The following is a 25,122-nucleotide window of genomic DNA, read 5'->3' as shown; positions in this document are numbered from 1 at the left end:
GACCAATCCAATTAGCCTTCCGTTTTCTTATTTCATGTAGGATATTCCTCTGCTCACTGACTCTTAAATAACACTTCTTCATTTCTCACATAATCGCTCTAACTGATCTTCTCCATCCTCCAACACCACATTTCGAAGCTTTCCAGGTGTTTCTGATCTACTGCCCTAAGTGTCCAATGAACAATATATGATATGCTAAATTCATATTGATATCAGGTACTTTGTCCCCAACATTAGTTTTCTCATTTTATTGCTGATCATTGTCCTTGCAGCAAAGAGTGCAAGAGATAAAATCATAGTGATATTAATACAGTAAGGTCATGAAAATTGATCAGTTCAGAGGGCAGAAGTCAGCACTGTAAGAGATATTAAGGCTGTATACAAGGCTTTGACATTATGGCATTACACATGCAGCATTTACTTCCCTTTAGAATTCCATGGGCGTTTTTGCCAAGAGAATCTTCGATTCTCATTATATGCATTCAGAGACAAGGGCTGTTTCTGTCGGTGTGATTTCCAAAGTATTGTACTCATAAAAATATCTTTCAATAAGCTTTGATTTTCTTATAACGTCATTCCAGTTGGTGAGTTAATATTGTCATGTGTCACAGTGACTAAAGATGGGGTTCGGATTGGTAATTGGATTTATTAACAACCTACAGGTTGTAACTACAATTAATTATTAAACTATTGCTATTTTCACACTACAAAGTACTCCACACTAATCTCTTCAGTGTATCTCCACTAGTCCTCACAGACTTATAACACAGGAAGTATAAAAGTTTCATTAGATCACACCCTCACAATGCCACTGCACTATAGCACACATAAAGTCTTCAAATCACACGTTAAATCTTCACAGGCCGACTTCTTGTACTCTTCTGAACTCCTCGAGCTTACTGCTTGCTTGCTTTTTGCGTGCTTCTGTTGCTACTACTACCCATAACTGCTTTGAATGAATTCTGTCACTCTTACTTGCATAGCCATGGAACAGACATGGACCTACAGCAAACACATATCACATGATCACTATCCAGCCAGTCTATTGGCGCGTCAGTTGGATCTACAGCAAACACTGCTTCCTCTGTTGTTACATGTTGGACTGTGTTTACAGAGCTGTTGCCTGGCAACTCATAGTTAAAATCAGTTACAATATGTATGTAAAAATGGCCCTACATTTATTTATCTTTCAGGATTATCTGCCAGCTAGGAAATAGTTGTAATGTCCATTGCCATACACGTGGCAGTGTGTCTATCCATCGCTATTACTTCTTTGTCACTGCATTTCAAAGATTGAAAACTATTGCATTGAACCCTGCCCTCTTGCATATTTACAAAAACACACACACCATATGCAATTTATGAGTCTTTTTCTTCATAAATGTAAAGTGGAAGTTTAAATATTATTCTGAACTGTGACAGATATTGATTACATTTAGAACCAGTATAATTGTGTGTGTCTTATGGAGACTTGTTGGAGACTGTGTGTGGCACATGAACCCACTGTGGCATATCAGTGAATAAAATTTTTACTGTAAATAAATGAAATATGCAGTTTTTAGATGGGCTGTTTGCAATATTTTATTCCTTTTTTACCTTTGTCTTGTCTCTTTGTGTAAATTTCTTTACAAAATTCCCACTGTGCCACTGTGTATTCTTGGTTTCTCTTGTGTAAGAACGCCATTGGGTCTGTACATATGTTTTGTATTTATATGACATATTCCACATCCTACAGTAATTTTGACTAACTTTGAATCCATGGAATGCAATGCAATGTAATGTAAAAACTTATATAATGTTGGAATTAGTGAGTACAGCTACAAGTTAAAGTATCCCCTGACTTAAACGGTAGTTGCATTCTGAAGAGTTATCGCATATTGAACAAATTATACCTAAATTAAATGCAGCTTGCTATGCGGTGAGATCAATTAAGCCTTTTATGTCACAGGAAACATTGAAGATGGTTTACCATGCCTACTTTCATTCTATTATGAACTATGGATTAATATTTTGGGGGAACTCTTCACATAGTGTAATAATTTTTAAAATACAAAAGAATATAATAAGAATCATTACAGGATGTAGAAGTAGAGATTCATGTAGAGAATTATTTAAGAAATTAAAAATTCTACCTCTTCAATCGCAATACATATTATCGCTTCTCCTATTTGTTGTTTACAACAAAGATAAATTCAAATTAAATTCTGATGTCTATAACATGAATACTAGACAAAAATATAACTTCCACCTACCCTCATCAACTTTATCAGTATATCAAAAAGGAGTCTACTTTACTGGCATAAAAGTGTTCAACAATCTGCCACAAAGTATTAAAAACTTGGGCAATGATACTAAAAAGTTTAAATCAGAGTTAAAGAATTATCTACATGCTCATTCCTTCTACTCTTTAGATGAATACTTCAATGTAAATAGAGAATGATGTAAAATTAAGTTATATTAATTTTTAAGCTAAAATTGCCTGTACTTATGTATGTAACCTTTTGACTTGTTCTGTATCCAAAGGTACTAACCTGCTTAGGATTTATAGAATGTAAATAAATTCAATTCAATTCAATAACTCAGAACTTTTTATCATTTTTGTTACTGCTTTGGTTTCATTGTCTTTAATTTTCATTAAAAAATATACAAACCATTTAACTTTAATGTGGTTTCTTCTAGCCATTTATGAATTTTTATTCCTTATTTTAGGTAAGTAAGACTGAGAACTTATGAACAAATGTTTCATTACAGGAAATGGGCCTTACAAGCCAGTCAGAGTCATATACAATGTGGGAAGAAACACCAATTCCAATGTTCATAGAAGTATACTTTTTCAATTGGACAAATGCTGCAGAGTTTCAGCAGAGACCACAAGAAGTGGTACCAGAATTTGCAGAGTTGGGTCCATACATTTTCAGGTATAGCCCATCACATCAAGTCATAAATTTGTGCACGAATTTACCCCAAAGCAATAAATTTTTCCTTGTACCCTGTTGTTAGTTGCATATGTATAATTTAAATCTGCTAAACTATTTGGTCACCGGTCATGGTAGCCGAGCGGTCTAAGGCATGTACTGTCTTTGCTTGCTTGGAAACCAGGATCGTGGGTTCGAATCCCACTCAGGGCATGGATGTTTAGTTTGTGTGTGTGCGTTTTTCTGTGTTTGTGTACAGGTAGAGGCCTTGCGACGATCTGATCACTTGCCCAAGGAGTCCTACCGAATGTGTAAGATCTAGAAAAACCGAAGTGAATGGAGTTCATGGAGGTAGGCCTAGGCGCACTGGGGCTGTAGTGCCAAAGAAAAAAAAACTATTTGGTCATTAGCCCCAGAATTTTTGCGCATGCCAAAGAACATACAGCTAATGTGAAATTGTATTTGTGCTACAGGAATTTTTGTACCTGTGCCAACTTAAGAAATATAGACCCACCAGAATTGTATAAATCTGCTGCAGTGTGAAATGTCTTGAAGCAATTTTCAAAATAAGAGCCCAGTTGCAGTCTGAACACCCTGCATATATGTACTCTCTTCTGTGTCTAGAATACACTCCACATTGTTTCTTGGGCTTTGCTTTTCTGTCCCTGTTATCTATAATTTGTTTTACTATTGCAGTGAGCACCATACCAAAGTGAATATTGTTTGGAATGACAACAACACCGTTACTTTTCAACAAGTTCGTAGGTGGCATTTTGACCCAGAACGTTCAAATGGAACATTGAGGGATGAAATAACCAACATTAATGTTATTGCAGTGGTAAGTAATTTTTCGGTGCTTTTTAATTAAGTAAATTTAATGTATTTTTATACATAAAGAGGCATAATTCTTCATTAGATCATTCTTGATCTAACCTTTATCCATCACTTCTAGATCACACCTTTACTTTACAATTCATCTACGTGATGTGCTGCTTGATTAATTAAGCACAGGGACAACTTTACCTTGTACCTTTACTGTAGAAATGTACAATACAGGTATTCACACAAAGCACAGTGAAGGATAGACAAGAAGGGAGTGGACATTAATCTGTCCTAGCTCTGTGATTATCCATGATCTATTGTATGCCCTTGTCAGTAATCCTTCATCTTGAATAAATTGTTCAATGATTGGGGAGGGGAGGCACATGCTACCGTAGTTGGTTGAGGCACTGTGCTACAAGCCAGAAATGTCATGGGTTCAATTCCTCTTGAGGTCATTAGATTTATCAATTGATCTAATCCTTCCAGCTGCACTATGGCCCTAGGGTCAACTCAACCTCTAACAGAAATTAGTATCAGGAATCTTCCTGGGGGTAAAGGGTGGCCGGCGCATAAGGCCGATAGTCTCACAGCCATCTGTGAGAAGACTGTCTAGAGAATGTGGGAGCCTCTACTTCTTACAACCCTATGGGCCTCCATGGCCTGTTACAGGGATAGCTTTACCTTTTTAATGAATGGGACTTGTGGTAGTCACCGTAGGGTTGAGTAGGTGAACCCGTAAGTAATGGATATGAGTCCTGCAAGGGACTGCCATTAGCAAAATATTGTGGACACACAACATTTTAAAGTTTATTTGTTTCAGACTGTGGAGTATATGATACGTCACTTCAATCCCGTGGTGCAGATAATTGTGGATACACTTGTGAAGAATCTGGAACCTCTGTTTGTGACAAAAACAGTAGGTCAGCTTATGTTTGAAGGGTATGAAGATGAGCTACTCAACATCACAGCTGCATTGAATGTTTCAGAGTTTCAAGTTCCCATGGACAAGTTTGGATGGTTCTACCCAGTATGTATAAAACACTGTAAAGATTCTTGTCTTCTGGGTTCTGATCTCAGGTAGCCTTGTAGGTGTTTACCAGCATTTCAGAGGGCCCTGTTGCTTATATCTTCAAGATATACTTCTACCTCGTACCAGACTACATGGTGTCATAACACAAAAGACCAAAATTCATATCTTCACCACCTTGAAAGCCTCAAATCTCACATAATACTATGTTAATGTGAAATAATATAATAGAGATGCCATCTTCATGTTATATGCACTACATCTTACTGTGTACAGAGGAAAGTAAAATATTCTGACTCTTTAACTTATTTTACCTGAAATTTGCATGGAAACCAGTCTGATGAACTACTATCAGTCTTACAGTATAGTATAGGTACAGTCCTAGACACTAATCTTTTGTTGTATGACATTTCATTTCCACTTACAGGTAAATTTCTTTCAACGCGACAGTTAACCCTTGGCTCCTGACATGGCAAAATGCACTAAAATGACCCTTCCAATATAAAACATAGCAAAATTTCTGTAAAATTTGAGGTTCTCACAACAGTGGAAGAGTTCTGTCTTATAAGATATAATGCCTTGTAGCCTGTTGAAAGTCAACCAGCATTTCGGAGCAACATATCACCTTCATCTTCAGGGTCAAAGCATAAGCCAAGTAAGAAAGCAGCATGAAGCAGATAGCAAGCTCTTCTTGCTTGGCCTACTGTTTGACCCCAAAATGGGGGAGATATGTGCCTCTCAAATGTCTATCGACTTTCACCAGACTACATGGCATCGTATCACAGAAGATAGATCTCTTCATAGTAAAATCTCATTTAAAATCTTTGAATACCTGCAAACAAACTGGGGTGATGTCACCATGCACTGTTATTTTATCTGTACCGAGCAAAGGATTAGAAACCAAGTCTTCATCCATTTAGTTGGCAGATATTTATGAACTTTGTTGCATATAGTGGTGCACCTATTTTGCAGAAATTACACAAAATATGTAAGTGTGAATTTTGCATGTCAGATCTATGTTACAGTACAGAAGGTGGAAGAACTACATTATTTTTATGAAGATGAATAAACCTGCTCAGTGAATTAGCCATTAGACCACCAAATTTATATAACTGTTCATCTTAGTGGATTAAAGTCAGAACTATTTTATTTGTTGGAAAGTTTTACTGTACTTATACCTAATTACTCTCGTGTGTTTCTAGCGGAACAATTCACCAACATATGATGGGGTGTTCAATATGCATACAGGAACAGACAATTTAAATTTACTGGGCATAATGGATGCGTGGAATTATGAGCAGTATCCCCCATATTATGATGGAGAATGTGCCAGAATAACTGGATCAACTGGAGAACTTTTCCCACCTCTGGAAAATGTGGATAAGGTTGCATTATTTGCACCTGAATTGTGTAGTTCTCTTGATCTTGTGAAATCAGATGACCCATATTCAAAACATGGTTTAGAAGCCTACAGGTAATGATGTTTCTTGATACTTTCTAATATAGGAAACCAAAGCTTCTTCATTGCAACAACAGAATCCTAGTAACGGAACCCATCCTGATTGAGCCTAAGTTGGTCCGTGTTCTCACAGATGATTTCCTTTACCTTGTAATTGCTAGTTATATTACCTATACCAATTCCATGGACCAGGGTCCCTCCTTTAGGATCAAACAGTCGTTCAGCTACTCAAGAAACTTACCACTTTTTATAGAAGTCAAATATTTATTACCGCCCAGGATTATTGAGTTTTTGAACTTTCTCCATTGTCTGGTATTCTAAAGACCATGGTGTTTTGGAAACTGGATCTGTTTCCGTCCTCATACGAAATGGTGGAAGGCACCTGCTCTGTCAGGCCCATTAGAAAGACCTAACCAGCTAGTAACTGATCCAGTGATTGAGGTTAGCTCTTCCTAATGGACCCAGCACATTAGGTGCCTTCCTTCCTTTCACCTGAGAATGGAAACGTCGAGTTTTGATAACACTGCATTCTTTAGAATACCGCACAATAGAGGAAGTCCAAAATCTCAGTAACCTCAATTTTTATATAGCATTGTCAGAATCCTTTATAATCAGTTCATTTCTGTGTTTACAAGAGCCTTCCACTGGACTGTATTGTGAATCTGATGATCAAGTCCACTTCCTGTAACTCTGTTTCTTTAAGATCCATTTTAACATCACTCGCCATCTATACCTAGATCTTCAGAGTTTTCCAGTGAAAATTTTACATGCATTTCTCATCTTACCCATGCATGCTACATGTCCTGCTCATGTCATCCTTCTTCATCTAATCACCTGGATAATATCTGGGAGGTGTACAAGTAATGAAACTTGTCTGTATGCATATTTCTCAAACCTCCTGCCACTTCCTTACAGCTCTACATTTTTTTCCAGCACTCTATTTTCAAAACCCTCAGCCTGGGTTTGTTCCTTAGGGTGAGAGACAAGTTCCACACCCATACAAAACAGCAGATAAAATTGTACCTTTTTTTATTATATTTTAATTTCTAATAGGAAATTGAGAGTGTGAATGTAATGGGAGAAAGCAACCCCCAAAGTAATCTCTGAATTTTTCCTTGAATGTAATTTTGAGATGTTAAAGTCATTCCCAAGTATTTGAACTTTGCCAGAGTTTTAAAGGATTTATTAGTTAATATATTTATTGTGATTTTGTCCTGCACAAACATATATTTTGTCAAAGATTTAACCATGTAGGAAATACATGCTTATCACGTTGTTGATAGTAAGAATATATGATTTATTTCATCAATTTCAGGTAGTTATAGATTTGCATATGAACACTCGTGTTGCTAGCAGTGACAGGCACAAGGGAGGGTTGATATAATCAACATAGTAATGGTTAACGAGCTTTTGCAAGCCTTTAATGAATGTCATATGTTCTTCTGTTGTAGGTTTATTGGAGATGACAGGGCACTTGATAACGGAACAAAGTATCCTGACAACCGATGTTATTGTGCAAAAAGGCAGATCATTGGCACCCATGAAATTTCAGCTTGTACTGAAGAATGCGCACCAAGTGGTGTACGAAGCATTTCAAAGTGTCGTTTTGGAGCACCTGCCTATATATCCTTTCCACATTTTTACAAGGCAGATCCTTCATATCTACTAAACATAAGAGGATTAAATCCAAAACAAGATTTGCATGAATTCTATGTTGCTGTGGAACCGGTAAGTTGTATGACATAACAAATTGTCAATGAAAAATCCGTCGAGTGTAACAATGTTTTTAGGTCACTTATTTATCTCACTTGCCTTACATGTTTTGGTTCAAAAGAAACCATCATCAGAGGCACGTATTACAAACACATGAAAACACTGGCGTTGTTTAATGTACACAGTATGTAAGCTGCGTGGACGCTGTTACAGATGTCGAAGTGTAAAAGCACAACACTTTCTAGTAGCATTGAATGCACGTACAACTCTTGCATTCCATCTGAAAATTGCCCTCAAATTGAGCCGTCAATGTTAAAATATTTAAAAGTTTAAAACATTTAAAGTAAAATGTTCGGCTCCTTCTTGTTGATTCGTCCCGATGATGTGAAATGTCAACTTGAGGTTGTGTAGGCTTATGGTCGGATGTTTCTTACGCGTTGTGTGTTGTGTACACAACACGGACCAAAAATGAAACAATTCAAAAAATGTATGACATAAGTATCGTGCTTATAACATTGTCTAACATTAATCTTCAGACTTGTATACAGTTAACTCAGTTTGCTTTGGAAAAAAACCTGAACTATTTGTAGATCTTTACAGTGACACGCAGCATGCAGGATGATCTAAAAGTAACAGGATTGAAAAAGGAACTTTAGGAACACATCTTGATTTATGAAACTGCGGCCCGGCCCTTTAACCCACTTCACGTCACTAGCAAATTAGATAGTCCTGGCACATTTTAATTGAAGGTGTCACAGCCAGGGAGATAGGCCCAACATTAATAACTTGTACAGCAGTTCTGCCAGTAGGTGGCATTAGGTGTGATACATCAACAGACAAAAGAACAGGCTGTCTTGCTGTTCATACATGTGGTCATTTGAAGGTAAGCTGAGGAAGTACTGTGGGCTTTTCTGTGTAACCAAGGAACTGTTGTGTCTTTCCTAATATTAACAGTTTCAGATTCCATTACTGGGACTCTGTAGGTGAAGTCAGTGATAGTTTGACATCCTCATGAAAGTCCTTTAGACAACCAAATGCGAATGACATGACCTTAAAACTGAACAAACATGAGCTGTACAGTATAAGGGCACATTATTTCCAGTTATACTTAAAATGTGTCAGGATTTTACCACTTCTTTTATGATTGTCATATTACTACAGTGGTGTTATTAATGTGTTTGAGGGACAAACCCCTGTTTATCCATAAAATTTCAGCCTCATTTCCATAAAGTTGTAAGACCGTGTGTTGAGTTACCTGTGTAGAATAACCACTGTGTTTTCCTTGTTCCAGCATACTGGTATTCCTTTAGACGTGAAAGCACGTGTGCAGATCAACATCCTCTTACGGCCATACAAAAATTCGAAGTGAGTTTTTTGAAGTTTGTGTTGCTTATTTGGAAATTCTAGAGTTTGAAGCTAATTTTGTCATCATAATTGTGAAACTTTATTAGTCACTTAACAGTGTGCATCAGTCAGTTGATGGTAACATTTACATCATGGATTGTAATAGCATGTACAGATTCCATATTGACTGCTTTTCATAAAGTATGATAACAGTCTAATCTTATGTAGGGGCACATGGTAACGCAATTGGTTGAGGCACTGTGCTACAAGCCGGGATGTCATTGGTTCAATTCCTGAAGAGGTTGTTACATTTTTCAATTGACCTAATCATTTGAGCAGCAGTATGGCCCTGGGGTTCACTAACAGATGAGTACCAGGAATCGTCCTGGAGGTAAAGGGCGGCCGGGTGTCACGTAAGGCTGACCTCACTGCCACATGTGAGCTAACTGCCTAGAAAATGTGGGAGCCTTGACGTCTGAAAACACCATGGACGTCCACAGCCTGTTACAGGGATAGCTTTACCTTTTTTTCTTTTCAGCCAATCTTATTAAAGTAAACAAACCAAACAATACCAGGTAATTTTTCACATGATCTGTTTGCTGTAATAATGTTTTACTCCCGAGTATACAATGGCTTACCTCAGTTGCTCCACTAATCTGAAGACATGAAAACTTCTGTGAATTTCTAACCCATTGAGTGATATATCTTCTTTTTCAGACTGTTTAACAATGTTCCTAAGGTAATGATTCCTATGCTATGGTTCACCCAGTCTGCAGAGCTCTCTGATAATTTGGCAGACCTGACAAAGCTTCTAGTCAGTCTTCCTGCAATTGGTTGGGTTACATTTTTTGGCTTGGCTGGAATTGGTGCCCTGCTGATAATTTGTGGCATAGTCATAACACTGAGGAGAGGATGGGATGGCGATGATAGCGACAAACTCTTAGCAAACGACTCCTCGTCAGGAACGCCAGTTGTAAGAGAGGTGGAAAGGAATAGGGAGGAGGAGAAGTAGAACAGAATGGACATGAAAGACTACCAGAAAGGTGGGCATCATTTTTTATTATGTATTCTTGTTAGCTTAGTTTACCTATATCAGACAGTGACCATCTCTTGTCTAGTGGTCAGAGTTCCTGGCTACAGATCTAGAGGCCTAGGTTCGATATCCGGCACTACCAGATTTTCTGAGATGTAGTGGGTCTGGAACAGGGTCCACTCAGCCTCGTGAAAATAACTGAGGAGTTACTTCAAGGAAATAGCGGCTCTTGTCAAGAAAACCGAGATTAACGGCCATTGGGATTTGTTGCACTGACCACGCGACACACTATTCACTAAAGTTGGCACTAACTTTGCTGACAAGTGGTGGCCACTTGGTCGGTATAGTTTGCTTGCAGACTACAGGCCATGGAGTTTTGTGTGTGTGTTAGCCATGTACTGAATTACTGCAGCGGCACAAGCGTGCAGTCCAGCTGGCCAAGTGTTGCATTAAGAGAGTGCATCAGTTCTTGTATGTAATAAACTACCACAAAATAACGTCATTCTGAGAAGTGCCATATGAACTCATATTCTTATATGCCTAGAAACTGATGATGATTTGAAGATCTCATTTATGAGTTGATATACAGCTTCTAGGCTGTGGTCTGGATGCCTGAATTGTCAGGTCTCAATTCCTGACTTTTCTCTTCTCTGTGTCATCCAGACCAGCTCTGGGGCCCACTCAGCTTCCTACACAATGGATACCAGGGGCTTTTTCTCAGGTGTGAAGCTGACTAGTGCTGAGGTTAAGAATGGTGGAGCTATACCTCCACTTACTCCTGCATGTTCTTGATGTGATGCTTAATTAGTAATTACACACAGGGACAGCTGTACATTTGCGATATTATTTTGACAGAATTTACAGTCTTTGCATTCAAATCCTTTTCTCCTTAATAGAATGTATTATATCTTAAATAATTAAAAGTATTGAGTTCTTCTGGTGTCTTGAAGAGTATTATTTTTGGGAATATGCTGTAATCTGTAGAATAGCCTACCCATAGAGGATGACTGTATCGGATACAACACCACCTTGAGGACAGTACTTCTCATAGTCACCATTATGAGAACCAAATCCACCAGTGAAGATCTTACTTCTGATTAGTTGCATTGTTCTGAAACCAGTTATTTTAGGTTTTCTTTTTTCAGTAACTTGGTGTAAAATTCTGTAGCTATTTTATTCACACTGTATGTTGAGTGTAATAGAAATGGACCATAAATTGTATAATTGTTAATTCATTGTTATATGCTTTTCCCAGAACATTTGTTTAACTTGATATTTAAAACAACTGTAAAAACAAAAGGCTGGTCATGGTAGCCGAGCGGTCTAAGGCATGCACTGTTTTCGCTCACTCAGAAGCCGGGATTGTGGGTTCAAATCTCACTCAGGGCATGGATGTTTGTGTGTGTTTTTCTGTGTTTGTGTACAGGTAGAGGCGTTGCGATGAGCTGATCACCTACTCAAGCATTCCTACCATATGTCTAAGATCTAGAAAAACTGAAATGAATGGAGAAGTTCATGAAGGTAGGCCTAGGCCCACTGGGGCTGTAGTGCCAAGGAAAAAAAAAAACAAAATAACTTAATATAAATGCTGGATTCAGTGTTCTCACAATGAAAGTTGTGTTCATCTGAGATGTAATGTCATGCAGTTCGGAAAATGCCTGGTGTTTTGGAACAATACATCACCTCAGTCTTGAAGATCGAAGAATAATCCGAGGAAGACACCAGCTACACTGGCTGCTCATTTGCTTCCTGCTGGTTTCTTGCTTGACTTGAAGATGGAGGCACTATGTTCCTCTGAAACATTGGGCTTTTTCTGAATTAAATGGTACCATAACCCAGAAGTTCATATTCAGTTTATTTAAACGTTATACATCTTATAGAACTTCATCACAGTAATATTGAATCTTGCGAATTTCACGGGATGTGAAGACAAAATGCTGACTTAGCATACTTATATTCTCATGGTGATATGTCTAGTAAATTCCATCTGATTCATTTTTCTTTCCTGTTGCAGACCAGTACAAATTATGTTAATACCTTCACTTCCTGCACACCAGCCAATCCAGTCATAGTACACTAGCAGTCTGCAGTATTTCATACTAAGGAAATGAACAGCAAACAATCTACAGGCATCCAAAGAACTGCAAACTGTAGCTACATGCTCCATCTAGCAACAGAGGAGAAGACTACATGCTTAAAGTGCAATGTGAAAGAAATATTTTGTCTTGTTGTGGCATGTTACTGTCTGATCTTAGTCAAATAAAGTGGTGAAGATACAGCACCAGTAAATGGCCAACTGTGAATATGGGAGTGAATGTGTTAATATATTTTGTTGGGTAATGGTCAGTCATGGCCTGTCGGGTTGTGTACTGATGATGGTATTTGCTCTCTCCATGACAATAAGTGTAAAATAAAGGTAAGAATTTTGAATCATTCACTGGATCTCTGCCTACCATAAAGTGAATGCACTTCTTCCAATTCTGATATTTTGCATATGGAGCTTGTGCTGGTAATAGCAGATACACGGGTAACTAATACTAGGAAGGGACACTAAATTACAAAATATGCATGCTTTTAGTGGTGTAAGAAATTTCAAAGACAAAATTTGCCCTCATGATGTTCCACCTAGTGGTGACATTAAGAACATGAAACTTGCCTCCACTTCCCCATACATGTTTGTGGCATGGTGCTTGAGCTCAGGGATAACTTTACGTTGTGATGTGATGTCATGCCACAACGTCTGGCATACAGACACACAACGATTTTAGAGTAACCTGCTGCCTTCATAGTGAGGGTAGAAGGAAGCAAAGCAGGGGAAAGTGATATATAAATATTGGTTACACTGAAACATTGGTACCTGTACACCACAGTGCATGGCATCACATCCCAGAAGACTGTACACTTAAAAACATAATGTGTTCTTTGAAATGCATAAGTTGAATTTCTTTTTGTCATAAGATATATTAAATTTGTTGATGTTAATTTGTTAAAATGTTTGTAAGTGGAGGGTTCTGTGTTTGTTAAATTAACTGGAAGTCACAATTTATTAGTCTGTGCAACATTCATAAATGTGAACTCTTCGTTTCTTGAAAGTTCATTAGTAGAGGTTCACCTGTAACCTCAATATCCTCTGCAGTGAGAACTTCAAATCCCATGTAACTTTGTGTGTGCCTTTATCCTAACAGTGTTTGTTCATTAACCAGTGGAAACATGAAGACTCAGAATTGTACAGTGTTCTCAATTTGTACTTTATATCCTGAATACCTGTGTGCTGTGATAAGTACGGTGACAGCTGAGTGTAGTGGGGGGGTGGGTCTGATCTTTGGGACCTCTCTAGCTTGGGTATATTTGGCGAGTAATGAGAGTTGCATGAAGGAGAGAGAAGAGAACAATTTTTAAAATGATAATTTACATGTGATTTACAGTCAATTTGTGATGTTCTTCCATAAGATAAAGTTATCGTTAGAGTTTCAAAAATGAGGCTTGTCTTATGCCGATAGGAAGTTATAAGTATATTAAAAGAATATTTTGCCTCTTTCTGTAACAATTTATGGACATAACAGTTGTCGTGGTGCAAATCTAAGTCCATTTATCCTATGTTTCTTTTTATAGTTTAATATTTTCATAGACATTAAATTTAAAAGTGCCTGAGAAGAAAGGTGACTTTGGTTGCTCGTCCCATGTACTGTATGAATTAATGGGTAGGGTTAGTGCATAACTGTATACAGTGAGTAGGTTCTAAAGGATTCTGACGATGGTGTATAACACTTGGAATTACTGGGTTTTTAGACTTGCTCCATCATATGCAATTTTAAGAAACACTGAAGAACTATATTTTGGAAACTGGGTGTGTTTCCATCCTCAGGTGAGAGGTTGTTGACACCTGCTCAGTTGGGTTTGTCAGAAAGAGCTAACCTCAGTCACTGTCCAGTGTAAATGTTATGTCTGTCTAACAGACCCAACACTGATTGAGGTTATATCTTTTCTAATGGACACAATAGTGATTATGGACAGTGACTGAGGTTAGCTGTTTCTAATGAACCAAAGAGATTAGATGCCTCAACCCTTCATCTGAGGACAGAAACAGATCCAGTTTCTGAAATGTTGTGTTCTTTAAAAGGTAAAATAATATCCACTGACATATATTTTGCTATACATTCACATGTGCCTTCATTTTTAATGGTGCCATGATTTTACATGTAACCTCTGAAGACTGGCAATATTTGTAACAAATTTGGTTACAATTGTAAACAGTCATGCTGATGGTCATTTGTGCTTACTTGGAATGTTTTGGAAAAAGATTTGTAATAACAGTTGTTTGTTCATAGTCCATATTAGTGGCTACCTTTATGATACTGTCTTGGTTAAATTCTTCAAAGAACTATTTGATCATAGTCCAGGATTAATTACAAATTTTTATCATACTTTCTGTTTCAGATGTGTGAAATGTGACTGGATGTGTGCTAATATAGTTTTAAATACAATGGGTCCACAAGTTAGAATACACAATGAGTTATTTTTTGATAAAATGGTGTCATTTTCCCTGGACACCATACAAAGTGGTTCAGAATAAGGCTTCTTATCGACAGGCATCTGTTATGTGTCACCTTTGGTGTTGCATCTTAACAGAGCTCTTTCCATATAGCAACACATCTGATTGTTTTATGAGATGCATCATCGATTTTTCTGTAAAAGGAGTCTTAAACTCAAAGGAATCATTAATAGATATATTTTTTTGTTATTACATACTTGTGTTATGTAATATGTAAATAGACTTGTGAAGTGCAATATATAATAGATCTTTGTTACAAAATTATCATTGGATATAATGTAAGATTACTAAAATCAGTTTATTAACTTTTTTATCCTGTTTGGGTTAGTTTGAGTTTGATTCAATTATATGTACGCGTATATTGATAATTTTTAACACCATAAGCAATCGACTGCAAGTGTGCTGGGCCAGGTGCAAGAAAACTGGACAAATTCAAAATACCAAGAGTAGAAAAACAAATTTCTTTCATTCAAGGAGCACATTCTTGCAGTGTGTGAAACAAACATCAGTATTACTGTAGTGTGAGCAGCCGATCTAGTCACCGTGCCCTTTTCCTCTTCACATGATACGTGACATCATGTGACAGGTAAAGCTGAGCTCTAGAGTTGTACTGCTGCTCCTCCTGACCTTCCTCCCTTCCCCATCTTTTTTCTAAGTCACGCTATTGGCTGTTGCTTTTGAATATTTCTGCATGGAGACTAGGGTGACTGCTCTACTTATTACTGATTGAAGAACATAATATAATCTGAAGAAAGCAGTCTTCTGGGATTTGGCACCATGTATATGTGGTGTTAACCGACGTTTCGGAGGAACGTATCATGGAGGTGATACGTTCCTCCGAAACATCGGTTAACACCACATATACACGTTGCCAAATCCCAGAAGACTGCTTTCTTCATAGTCACCGCTGTGAAAGCCTCAAATCTTACATAATATAATCTAACATAACCTTCACCGAGAACTGCATAAACTAAAAGGACCTAACATAATGATACATAAATACTGTTCTCATAACTGCCTGGTGTTGGCTGACTGTATGGCAAGGTGACCCTTTTCCTGGCATAATGGATATCATATTTGAAGACCGCTACTCAGAAGATAACAACCAAGAAGCTGATACTGTTGATCTCACATAACATACATACTGTGTATGTTTCAAGCCTTACTTGGGAGCAACTTAAAAGCAATTTCTCTATAAGTCCCAGGCTGTGTTTCTGCTTGTTTAGCAGTTGCCAGAAATTGCTTTGCTGTGGAAGTTCTGTGTGGAAATTGACATTGCGATTATGCAAAATTCTTATCCCTGCTAGAAACTGAGCCATGCAGCTAGTCATATCATAATACATGTTAGAGAGTCCTTGAGAATATAATAGTCACTCTGCTAGTCAAGAAATTTAAAACTAATGTAACCCAGAGATTCATTACCACATTCTTAACATGGCAGAGTTGTAGTAGGGACCAGTGGCAGTAACGGAACCTTCAGGTTGCATAAAGGGCTGGGAATGTCTTCCATTAGCTGTGTCACTATTACCTTCTCAAGGACTGCTCCATGAATTTAATTACAACACTGGATCATGCTATATTCTGTAATACTTCATATGTACAAACATAATATATCTTCATACACTGTATCCTGTGTTGACATTTGGAAATGTATTTTTGTTACTACTGAATATTCATAATTTTGATTTCCTTGAAACTTTACATATTGAATGGATGAAAATGTGATACTGTATATTATTTTTTTCTTCCTGAAGAAATATGTGACTTTAAACTTATCCAGAAGATTTATGATTGCAGTTCTTGGATTTAAAAATGATGTACTTAAAGGAAGGAAATAGACTGTGTTTTCATATGAATTCCTTGTTTTATTCATTGTGTGGAGAATAATGACAGGTTCAGGGAAAGGTAAGCAGCAGGCTAGGGTCAGGACATTGGTGTTATTTTGGGTAGATGCATGATTACATTAGGATAGACCATTTTCAGAACTAAGTTGACATAAGGAGGCTAGGCCAGATGCAGGCAGTGATAATGCAGTGTTAAGGACTCTTGTTACATCTACTATTAAAAACCTGAAGGAATTTAAGAATTTTCCTGTTTTCTCAATCCTTACCTGTCATCACTGCCCCTCTTCAAGGACTCCATAACAATCAATCATGATCCAAACTCTCCACATGACATACTTGTGCTTTGTATCCAGCATGGGTACCTCTAGAGCTACTGGCAGTGTGTCCTAGTCTGAGGATGATGTGTTCACATTGGTTCTGAAACACAGTAGGTGTGTTTGGAGAATCCTGTAAGTCAGGGGGGATTAGCTCAAGGGCATGTGATGGCAGAAACAGGTAAGTACCATTGGGATGAGGCTGTTAGTATACTCTGGTCCACTGGTTCATTTCATTACGTTACACTTAATTCACTCAGACTCTTGAGACAGGGTCGATGTTAGCTCAGAACTTGTGCTGAAGGATATGAAATGGCAATACATACATTCACCAATTAAATGTGAGGCAGCAGCTAAGACTGCTCTCAAAGTTAATTATAAAACATATCTTCTGGCATGTGAAATCATCTAATCTGATAGAACTTTACCAGGGATTTTGAAGAAGTGTTGAAGAATAAGCACTTTGCTACAACCATCACCTTGGATGGATATGCACCCTCAATCATTCAAAGCAGAAATATCAGCAGGGTCATTACCAGTGATGCTCACATTAATGGGATGAGAGACAATAAACTTTCAATTTATTCTCCTGAATTCAGAATTAATGCTAGAACCATATTTACATAATTGTAAACTTTAATAGTTGATTGTCTTGCATACACAACATTAATTTAATGTTTGTACATTCTTTGAATGAACTCCATAAAATGGATGCATTGTGCAAAAGGCATGCAAATTTTATGTTTAGATCAAAGTGATAACTAACAAAATTTTGAGTATCTGAATTTTTCTTTTGTATACTGAACTCAGAAGATATCCAACATTAGGTGATGCATTTCACATAATGAGCAACAGTTCAGTGGCAGATCAGTTGGCTTTAATGCATGAGAGCCAGGGTTCAATCCCAAGTGATAAGTTTTTTTTCTGCTGTATTGTGCCACTGAATGCAAGCTATGACAGAAATTTAATAAAAATTTCAAGATCAGGAAATAAAATGGCTGTTGGTTAAGAGAGTTGTATTTGAGGGAAGTTTAGGTAGAAAGAAAATGGTTGTCCTAATGGGGATGGTAAGGTATTTTGTAAGTTTGATGTCAGCTATTAGGTGACTGGTTAAGAGTTAGCGTTAGCTCATTGGTAAAGTACTTTCCATGTAAATGCGCATGAATTCAGCGCTTAATGCACATTTTGTACATACAGCAAGAAATGTAAACAAACCCCAGTGCTTTTTGATGACACCACCTCCAGGAGCACGAAAACCCAGAACTTTTTGATCTAATGACCTTGATGGACCTTCAGGAGCACAGTATTGATTGCAGATGATGTTATTTAACCTTGAATGAGACTGAGTAGCCAATCAGCATTAAGGGGCAGGGCCAAGCAAATTCAGTGCTTAATTCACATATTTTACATACAGCAAGAAATGTAAAGAAATACCCGGTACTTTCTGTTACACCACCTCAGGAGCACGAAAACCTGGAACTTTTTGTTTTAATGACCTTGAACGACCTTCAAGAGCACTGGAGTCATCGCAGATGATATCATTTAATCTTGTGTGAGACTGAGTAGCCAATCAGCATTAAGGGGCTTACTGCACAATTTGTAGGTACAGGAGGAAATGTAAGCGAAATCGGGACTTTGGGAGCATTCACGAGCACAGGAGTTATTGCAGATAATGTAATTTCTCCCAGGACTGAGACTGAGTAACCAACCAGCATTAAGGGGCAGAGCACATAAATGCACACGAATTCAGTGCTTTCTGCACTATTTATAGGTACAGCAGTAAACCCCCCCCCCCCCAACTTTTTGATCTAATAACCTTCAACGACCTTAAAGAGCAAAGCACTGTCCATAGCTCTGAGCTTTTAGTCAAGGATTTGCTATAATTGCTGTGAAAGACATTCAACAAAATTGTGTGTGTGTGAAGCATGGTCTAGCAATGAGATTGATCAGGCCATCAGATAACACTGCTTGAGGTTCAAGTGGATAATGGCTGCCTAGTTGCCTTACTTGTTTGCACAATCAAGACTGCAAAGTTCATCCTTGTCTCATTTCTTGGAGATAAACCTTCCTCTGTATCAGTGCTACCAAATCCTCAACTAAAAGCCCGGAACTGCAGCAACGCTCACGATAGTCACTGGAGGTTACTCGACCAAAAAGTTCAGGGTTTTGTTTGCAGCTAAACGCTGGGAGCTGAAGTTACACACCAGTTTATGAATATCCCATAACACACAGCAAGAATTTAATTTTTATTTACATCACAGTTTCTTTAATAATTTACATTCTGTTACTTGCATTCACTGAAACCATAATGAAGTTTAAACTTCTGAGTGTCTATAATAACAGACATTTTTTGACAAACCAGCAACACACACTCAAAATTAACATGTCTAAAAAATACTTAAACATCCATTAATTAATATCAGATTTGTGCCTCATTTTAAATCATAAAATAATTCTCAGAATAAAAGGGTGCAGTCTTCTTATAAGGAAGCAGTATGAATGAACAAGATAGTGAATCCTGAGACCTCTTCATGCAGTTCTGGATCAAGATGTAATTTCTATTCTACACAGCTGGTACAGCTCATATTTCAGTTTTGTGTAGAGCTGTCAGCTGTGTTCTACTTCACTAAATGTAATACACAAAGGAAACCTCTGCTCGCTTCACACATCACAAATGACACACTGACTTCATGGGTCTTCAAGTGAAGTTCCCCAAAGCAAGGAGAACTCTACTGTGTATAACCATTAAGATGGATGATGCCCAATAATTTGACTTTAGGTTCTGCTGTATGAAGAAACTGGAACATGAACAAGACACTGTCAATAATATAAACACCCTAAATATATTTTCCCAGCATTTTATGGAACCTGAAGGTTCATTATCATGTTCACAAGAGACCTCCACTGGTCCCTATCCTGAGCTAGATCAAACCAATCCATACCATCCCATCCTATCTCTCTAAGATCCATTTTAATATTGTCCACCCACCTATGCCTTGGTCTTCCCAAGGGTCTCTTTCCTTCTGGCTTTCCCACAAATATCCTATATGCATTCCTCTTCTCCCCCATTCGTGCTACATGCCCTGCCTACCGCATCCTCCTTGGCTTGATCATTCTAATTATACTTGGAGAAGAGTACAAGTTATGAACCCTAAATATATAGCAAACAAAAATAATAAAAGTGCAGATTATTGTTGTAAAGGGTGAGTAAACATGTGGGGGAAGCCAATAAACTTACAAGCTTATGAAATACAGCCATAACTGCCAAAATTTTTAACAAATTTATTAGTTTTGCTTAATTACATAAGTCAGAGCCATCATCATCACCTACTGTCACTCCCCCATGGTGGGCCACTTTATGACAGAACATCCATCTTCAGGGTAATCACATGACACTGGTGTCTGAAATCTGTGATACCAGCAACAATTTTTAAAGAATAAGAAAAAGGGCATTACTCAAACTTACTTGTACATTTTTCCAAAATAAGATCCATTTAACAACAAACATATTTTTTTGTGATTTGGCCTACGTGGTATTCTTTCTTGGCTTATCCTTCAACCCCAAAGATGGCAGCTGTATATTCTTTCAAAACATCAACCGACTATAAGTATGGTAACCACGGCCGTGACAATCTCAAATCCTATAAAATTCTGCATGCCCAACATCTTTTCCTTATGCCACATGTGCTAATGGCCGTGTTCCTGCCCCACATCTCTACTCTGGAAACATACAGTCAACTATCCATGATTGCTTAGTCACAATTCCAACAGCTGTTGACACCTAGGGGCTGCCTCTTGCATATCTGTCTGTGAGCTACATAAGACCCACTTAACATGGGCCTTTAAGAACAAAAGTACTTCACAAATTGAAATGTTTCATTTGTTCCAGAAACCTTCTGTTGCTGCCGGAGCGTAAGGCTGACAACCTTGTCTTCATCCATGAGCCGAATATCTAGAAAATGTGGAAACCTCAACATCTCACAACCCTATGGGCCTTCATGGTCTGTTACAGGGATAGCTTTACTTACTTTACCTTCTGTTGCTACTGAATTCATGATTCGAGTGTAACCTTCATACTCACAAGAATGAAGTATAAGCTATAATCTGTCTCTCTGGAGCTCTACAGCCCTTTGTTGGGCCACGGCTGCCTTTTTAGTTCCTTGATCTTTCTACCCAGACAGCAGGACTCCTTGCACAAGGGATCAGCCTGTTGCAAGGCTGCTACCTACACACAGAATAAATGCACACAAACATCCATGCCTCAAGTGGGATTTAAACCCACTATCCCTGTGTTTCAGTGGGAAAAGGCAGTTTATGCCTGAGGTCACATGCAAACTGTGACAGGCAAACTTACAGGAGGTCTAGAAGGAGGTATCGCTCAGTGTACGTTATTAAATACATATATATAATGGAAGGAAGGGTATGGTACATGCTTATACAGTCCTCTTTACATGCCAACAGAACTTTACAACATCTCTGGAACATTTTTTGATTCAATGAGTGCTTAACATACAAACACAAGGGTTTAGTATTCAGTTGACCTCAAACTGAGGGACATTAAATGGGAGTTATTTTGTATGGGAATTTGTCCAGACATTCTCCTTGTGATGGGTACTTGTCTAAATTGCTCAGCCTTGTCATTCAAACTACAATTGTGTGTCCATGTTACAGTTCTCATCTGCATCTGCAAAAGACATTTTATAGTAACTATTTTACTGTTCACAGGGCACAAGGTAGTGTAGTTGGTTGAGGCACTATGCTACAAGCCGGAAGGTGACAGGTTCAGTCCTGATGAGGTCACTGGATTTTTTCAATTGACCTAATCCTTCCGGCCGCACTATGGCCTTCGAGTCGACTCAGCCTCTAGAGATGAGTACCAGGAATTAGTTAAAGAATTTTCCTGGGAAGTAAAGCGCAGCTGGTGCACAAGGCTGACAACCTTACCGTTATCTTTGAGCCGACTGCCTAGAGAAAATGTGGGACCCTCAACGTCTCAAAACCCTATGGGTCTTCACAGCCTGTTACAGGGATAGCTTTACATTTTACTTACTGTTCACAGGTTGAGAACACATGTTCTATACCAAAATACCAATAAAAATAATGAAAATATAAGTTGACTGTTGTTTAAATGTGGAAGCGTCTTTCTTCACATATTTCAACATTCAGTATGAGGTACTAAGCAACCTGAGTTGTCAGTCGACTAAGTGGGTGGGTCACTAAACAGGTATGTAAGCAATTCAGGGTAGCTCAGCTGACATCGGTATTTCTGAACTAGTTCTTGTACCTTGATGCGTCGTCGTAAATGAGGTGGTTGATAACTGAAATCAGAAAGTAAAGTTTGCTTCAGCAATTTAACGTCCTTACTGTCAAGGTTAACCATGACTTACCAGGCTTATTTACAAAACCTGAAAAACAGATAATTATATGCCTAAAGGAATCACATACAACAGTAAAACAGCCTCAAAGTACTGATCATAATTTATACTCCTGGCTTGATTACTATACAAATGTAGCATGTTGATATCACACAATAAAACACTTCTGTTCAAGCATGACTTGAGTAAACAGGACAGATGCTCTAATCAACTGAATCACACGATGAGATTCCAAAACAGCAAGTCGTCATTGTTTATATATTTTCTTAAGTGACATACTCAGTACTTTCTATTCACTATACACCATCACAGGAAACAAACCTATCCATAATAAATCAGAAGCCTACAGGGACAGGACTACCTGCTGTATAGGATGGTTTCACGATGATCATACCTGTCATTATCAAGTCTCCTGCGACGACACATGTTCAGTGCAGTCTGGCGTACCATGGAGCCAAGAGCCCGTCGACTTACGACCATTCCATCGACTAGAGGTGTTGCAATGCTTGTCCGACCACCTGCAGGGCCCTGAAGTTTTACTCGAAACAGTCCACTGGCCAAGGCATGCAGGCATATAAGAAAGCAGTCACGTTCGTCTGGTACTCTGCCACTGCCGCCTTCGAGACCTGTGGTGGTGGCTCGCAGCAAGTCAGCTGCAATAACAGCAATTCATCCTGAATATCTGTTCCTATACCAAGCACTATAAACAGGTATCTTGATGTACTAATAGAACGGTATGTTCAACACAGTTCTTGTTATTTGGGAAGTGATATCAACTCAGAAGGGAAGATGGAAGAACAGATCAAAAGAAGAAACACAATGCAATACATCATTCTATAAATTACTGTCACATGTATGAGTGTGACTATATAGATGTGGTTTCAATTAGTAACTGAATTTATTAAACTCTTGCAGATCAGTGACTACAAGTAATTATAACCGTTTCCATTAATTCACACACTTTACAGTTCACAAGAACACACATTTGAGTCTTCGCAGTCTGCTGTGTCTTCACCAGTCTTCTGGCAACGGCTTCCAATGGCGGATGTGCCCCTTCCTCTGCATTCCCAAAATGTCCCCTGGTTTCAGCTACCAGCTTCTCACATAAACATCTCACAACAACAGAACCCCAGCAATTATCCAACTCACTCCACTCACTGACTCTGTCCACTAACTTGTCCTGCTTATAACATCTCAGCACACACCGCACAGAAAACACCGTTACTCTGTTGCTGTGTCATTGTTGCGTTTGTGTCTGTTGGTTCCCATGTGATTGCTAATTAGCCGTTGTCTACCAATGGCTGTTGCCTGCAGATCCATTACCAAGCAACGGTTGTTGTGCAGTTGCTTATTCTGTGGCTGTTGCCCAGCAATGGGTCTATATGCCTCAGTATATTCTGAACAGTACTAGCAAGCAGTGCCAAAACATGAACCTTTACAAAGAGGAACCAAAGCAAAATGTTAGCAACAGGTATGAAACTTTAAGAAGCATTAAGAGAACCAGAAATGAAATTCTCAGAGCACCCAAAAATCAGAATTTGTTAATAGGATTAAGAGAGTAATGATTATAACGGTCTGGACATGTGAAAAGAATTGCTAGAATAATGATAATAAGGAGGTCATTAGAATTCATTTTCAAACAAGGAGACCTATGGGATGATCCACAATGAGACGGTTCTGCTAAGTACTCAGGCAGCAGAGGAAATAGTTGGATGGAAATAAAAAATGGAAGATTTATGGAAAAAATAGGAAATCTTAGATATAGTGTGAAAGTCATATTCTTGCATACACTTACCAAAAACAGTAAACATACATTAAAAAGTACATAAGATATAAAAGTGTCTGTTATGAAGTGTATAAATGTTATTCTGAACAGCTTCTGGATATATGTACTGTTAAAGAAACATATTCCCCATTGATAGTGTCTCCACCTTAATGTGGTGGTGGGGTGTGAGCGCTCCTGAGACCCTGAGAGCTATGCCGGCAGTAGCACAGCTATTGCTAGGGTTACCCATGCTGGATAGGTCAAGGGGTAGGACGCAGATGAAGAGGGATACCCTAGTCCTCCAGGTTAGGTGTTGTGCATGAGGCTCACAAACTCACATAAAAACTAAATTGTTTGGGAACCAGATAATCAGATTCGGTTGGATGGATTGAACAGGAATCAACATCAGCAAAGGAGATGAGATGGTTGGAGGATCTACATGATGATCTCCTTAAAATGAAAGTGAAAGGATGGAGAGGAAAGATGAACAGAGAAGCATGGAGGCAGATCATTCATGAGGCCAAAGTTCGCCCTGAGCTGTAGCACCAAGGGGAATGAAAGAAACATATTTCACCCAAATCCATCATGTGGTTTGATAATGACCCATATGGAAGGCCAAACAAACATGAACTCCATATTACAAATTCACTTTGTACACTATTACTGTTTTATTGCTAGTGGGGTGGGACTAAGTCCTTTGTACTGCAGCCACTTCTGGCCTATTGTACCAGCCCCAGATGATTGCTGAGGGTGATTGTGGAGCAATTGGTGGAATGAAGATTGGCAGGGGAAACCGAAGTACTCGGAGAAAACCTGCCAAGGCACTACTTTGTCCACAACAAATCCCACTTGACCAGACCCGGGATCGAACCCGGGCTGCCACAGTGGGAAGCCAGTGACTAACCGCTTGAGCTATGGCGTGGCCTATACTTGGTACACTAGGTCTAAGTGTGTATGAA

The 25,122-nt window shown here is 38.4% G+C and overlaps 2 protein-coding genes across 7 annotated transcripts in view; one reads left to right on the top strand and one right to left on the bottom strand.

The window, feature by feature from the left end:
* Positions 1–15,683, top strand: part of LOC111869176 (protein croquemort) — a 35,743-nt gene extending 20,060 nt beyond the window's left edge. For 4 of the 6 annotated variants that reach the window (XM_023860455.2, XM_023860453.2, XM_023860451.2 and 1 more), the window contains 8 exons: positions 2,752–2,918; positions 3,612–3,753; positions 4,558–4,764; positions 5,967–6,238; positions 7,675–7,951; positions 9,228–9,301; positions 9,998–10,323; positions 12,328–13,234. In XM_023860455.2, the coding sequence (XP_023716223.1) occupies positions 2,755–2,918; positions 3,612–3,753; positions 4,558–4,764; positions 5,967–6,238; positions 7,675–7,951; positions 9,228–9,301; positions 9,998–10,292 (1,431 nt within the window). In that variant the 5' untranslated portion in view covers positions 2,752–2,754 and the 3' untranslated portion in view covers positions 10,293–10,323; positions 12,328–13,234. Of the gene's footprint in view, positions 1–2,751; positions 2,919–3,611; positions 3,754–4,557; positions 4,765–5,966; positions 6,239–7,674; positions 7,952–9,227; positions 9,302–9,997; positions 10,324–12,327; positions 13,235–14,750 lie in introns of those variants that run through there. The other 2 variants (XR_002843622.2, XM_023860454.2) reach the window with 2 other exon arrangements.
* Positions 15,684–21,998: 6,315 nt separating this feature from the next.
* The window catches only part of LOC111869179 (ral GTPase-activating protein subunit beta-like), a 4,392-nt gene continuing 1,268 nt past the window's right edge, over positions 21,999–25,122 (bottom strand). The window contains exons 3-4 of the mRNA XM_023860460.2: positions 22,793–23,051; positions 21,999–22,341 (exon numbers count right to left, since the gene is read on the bottom strand). Of these exons, the coding sequence (XP_023716228.2) occupies positions 22,224–22,341; positions 22,793–23,051 (377 nt within the window). The 3' untranslated portion in view covers positions 21,999–22,223. The remainder of the gene's footprint in view (positions 22,342–22,792; positions 23,052–25,122) is intronic.

This window comes from Cryptotermes secundus, unplaced genomic scaffold (assembly GCF_002891405.2).
Source record: "Cryptotermes secundus unplaced genomic scaffold, Csec_1.0 scaffold1441, whole genome shotgun sequence".
NCBI classification, from domain to species: domain Eukaryota; kingdom Metazoa; phylum Arthropoda; class Insecta; order Blattodea; family Kalotermitidae; genus Cryptotermes; species Cryptotermes secundus.
Note: the sequence above shows the minus strand (reverse complement) of the source record. Positions and strands in the feature narration are given on the sequence as shown.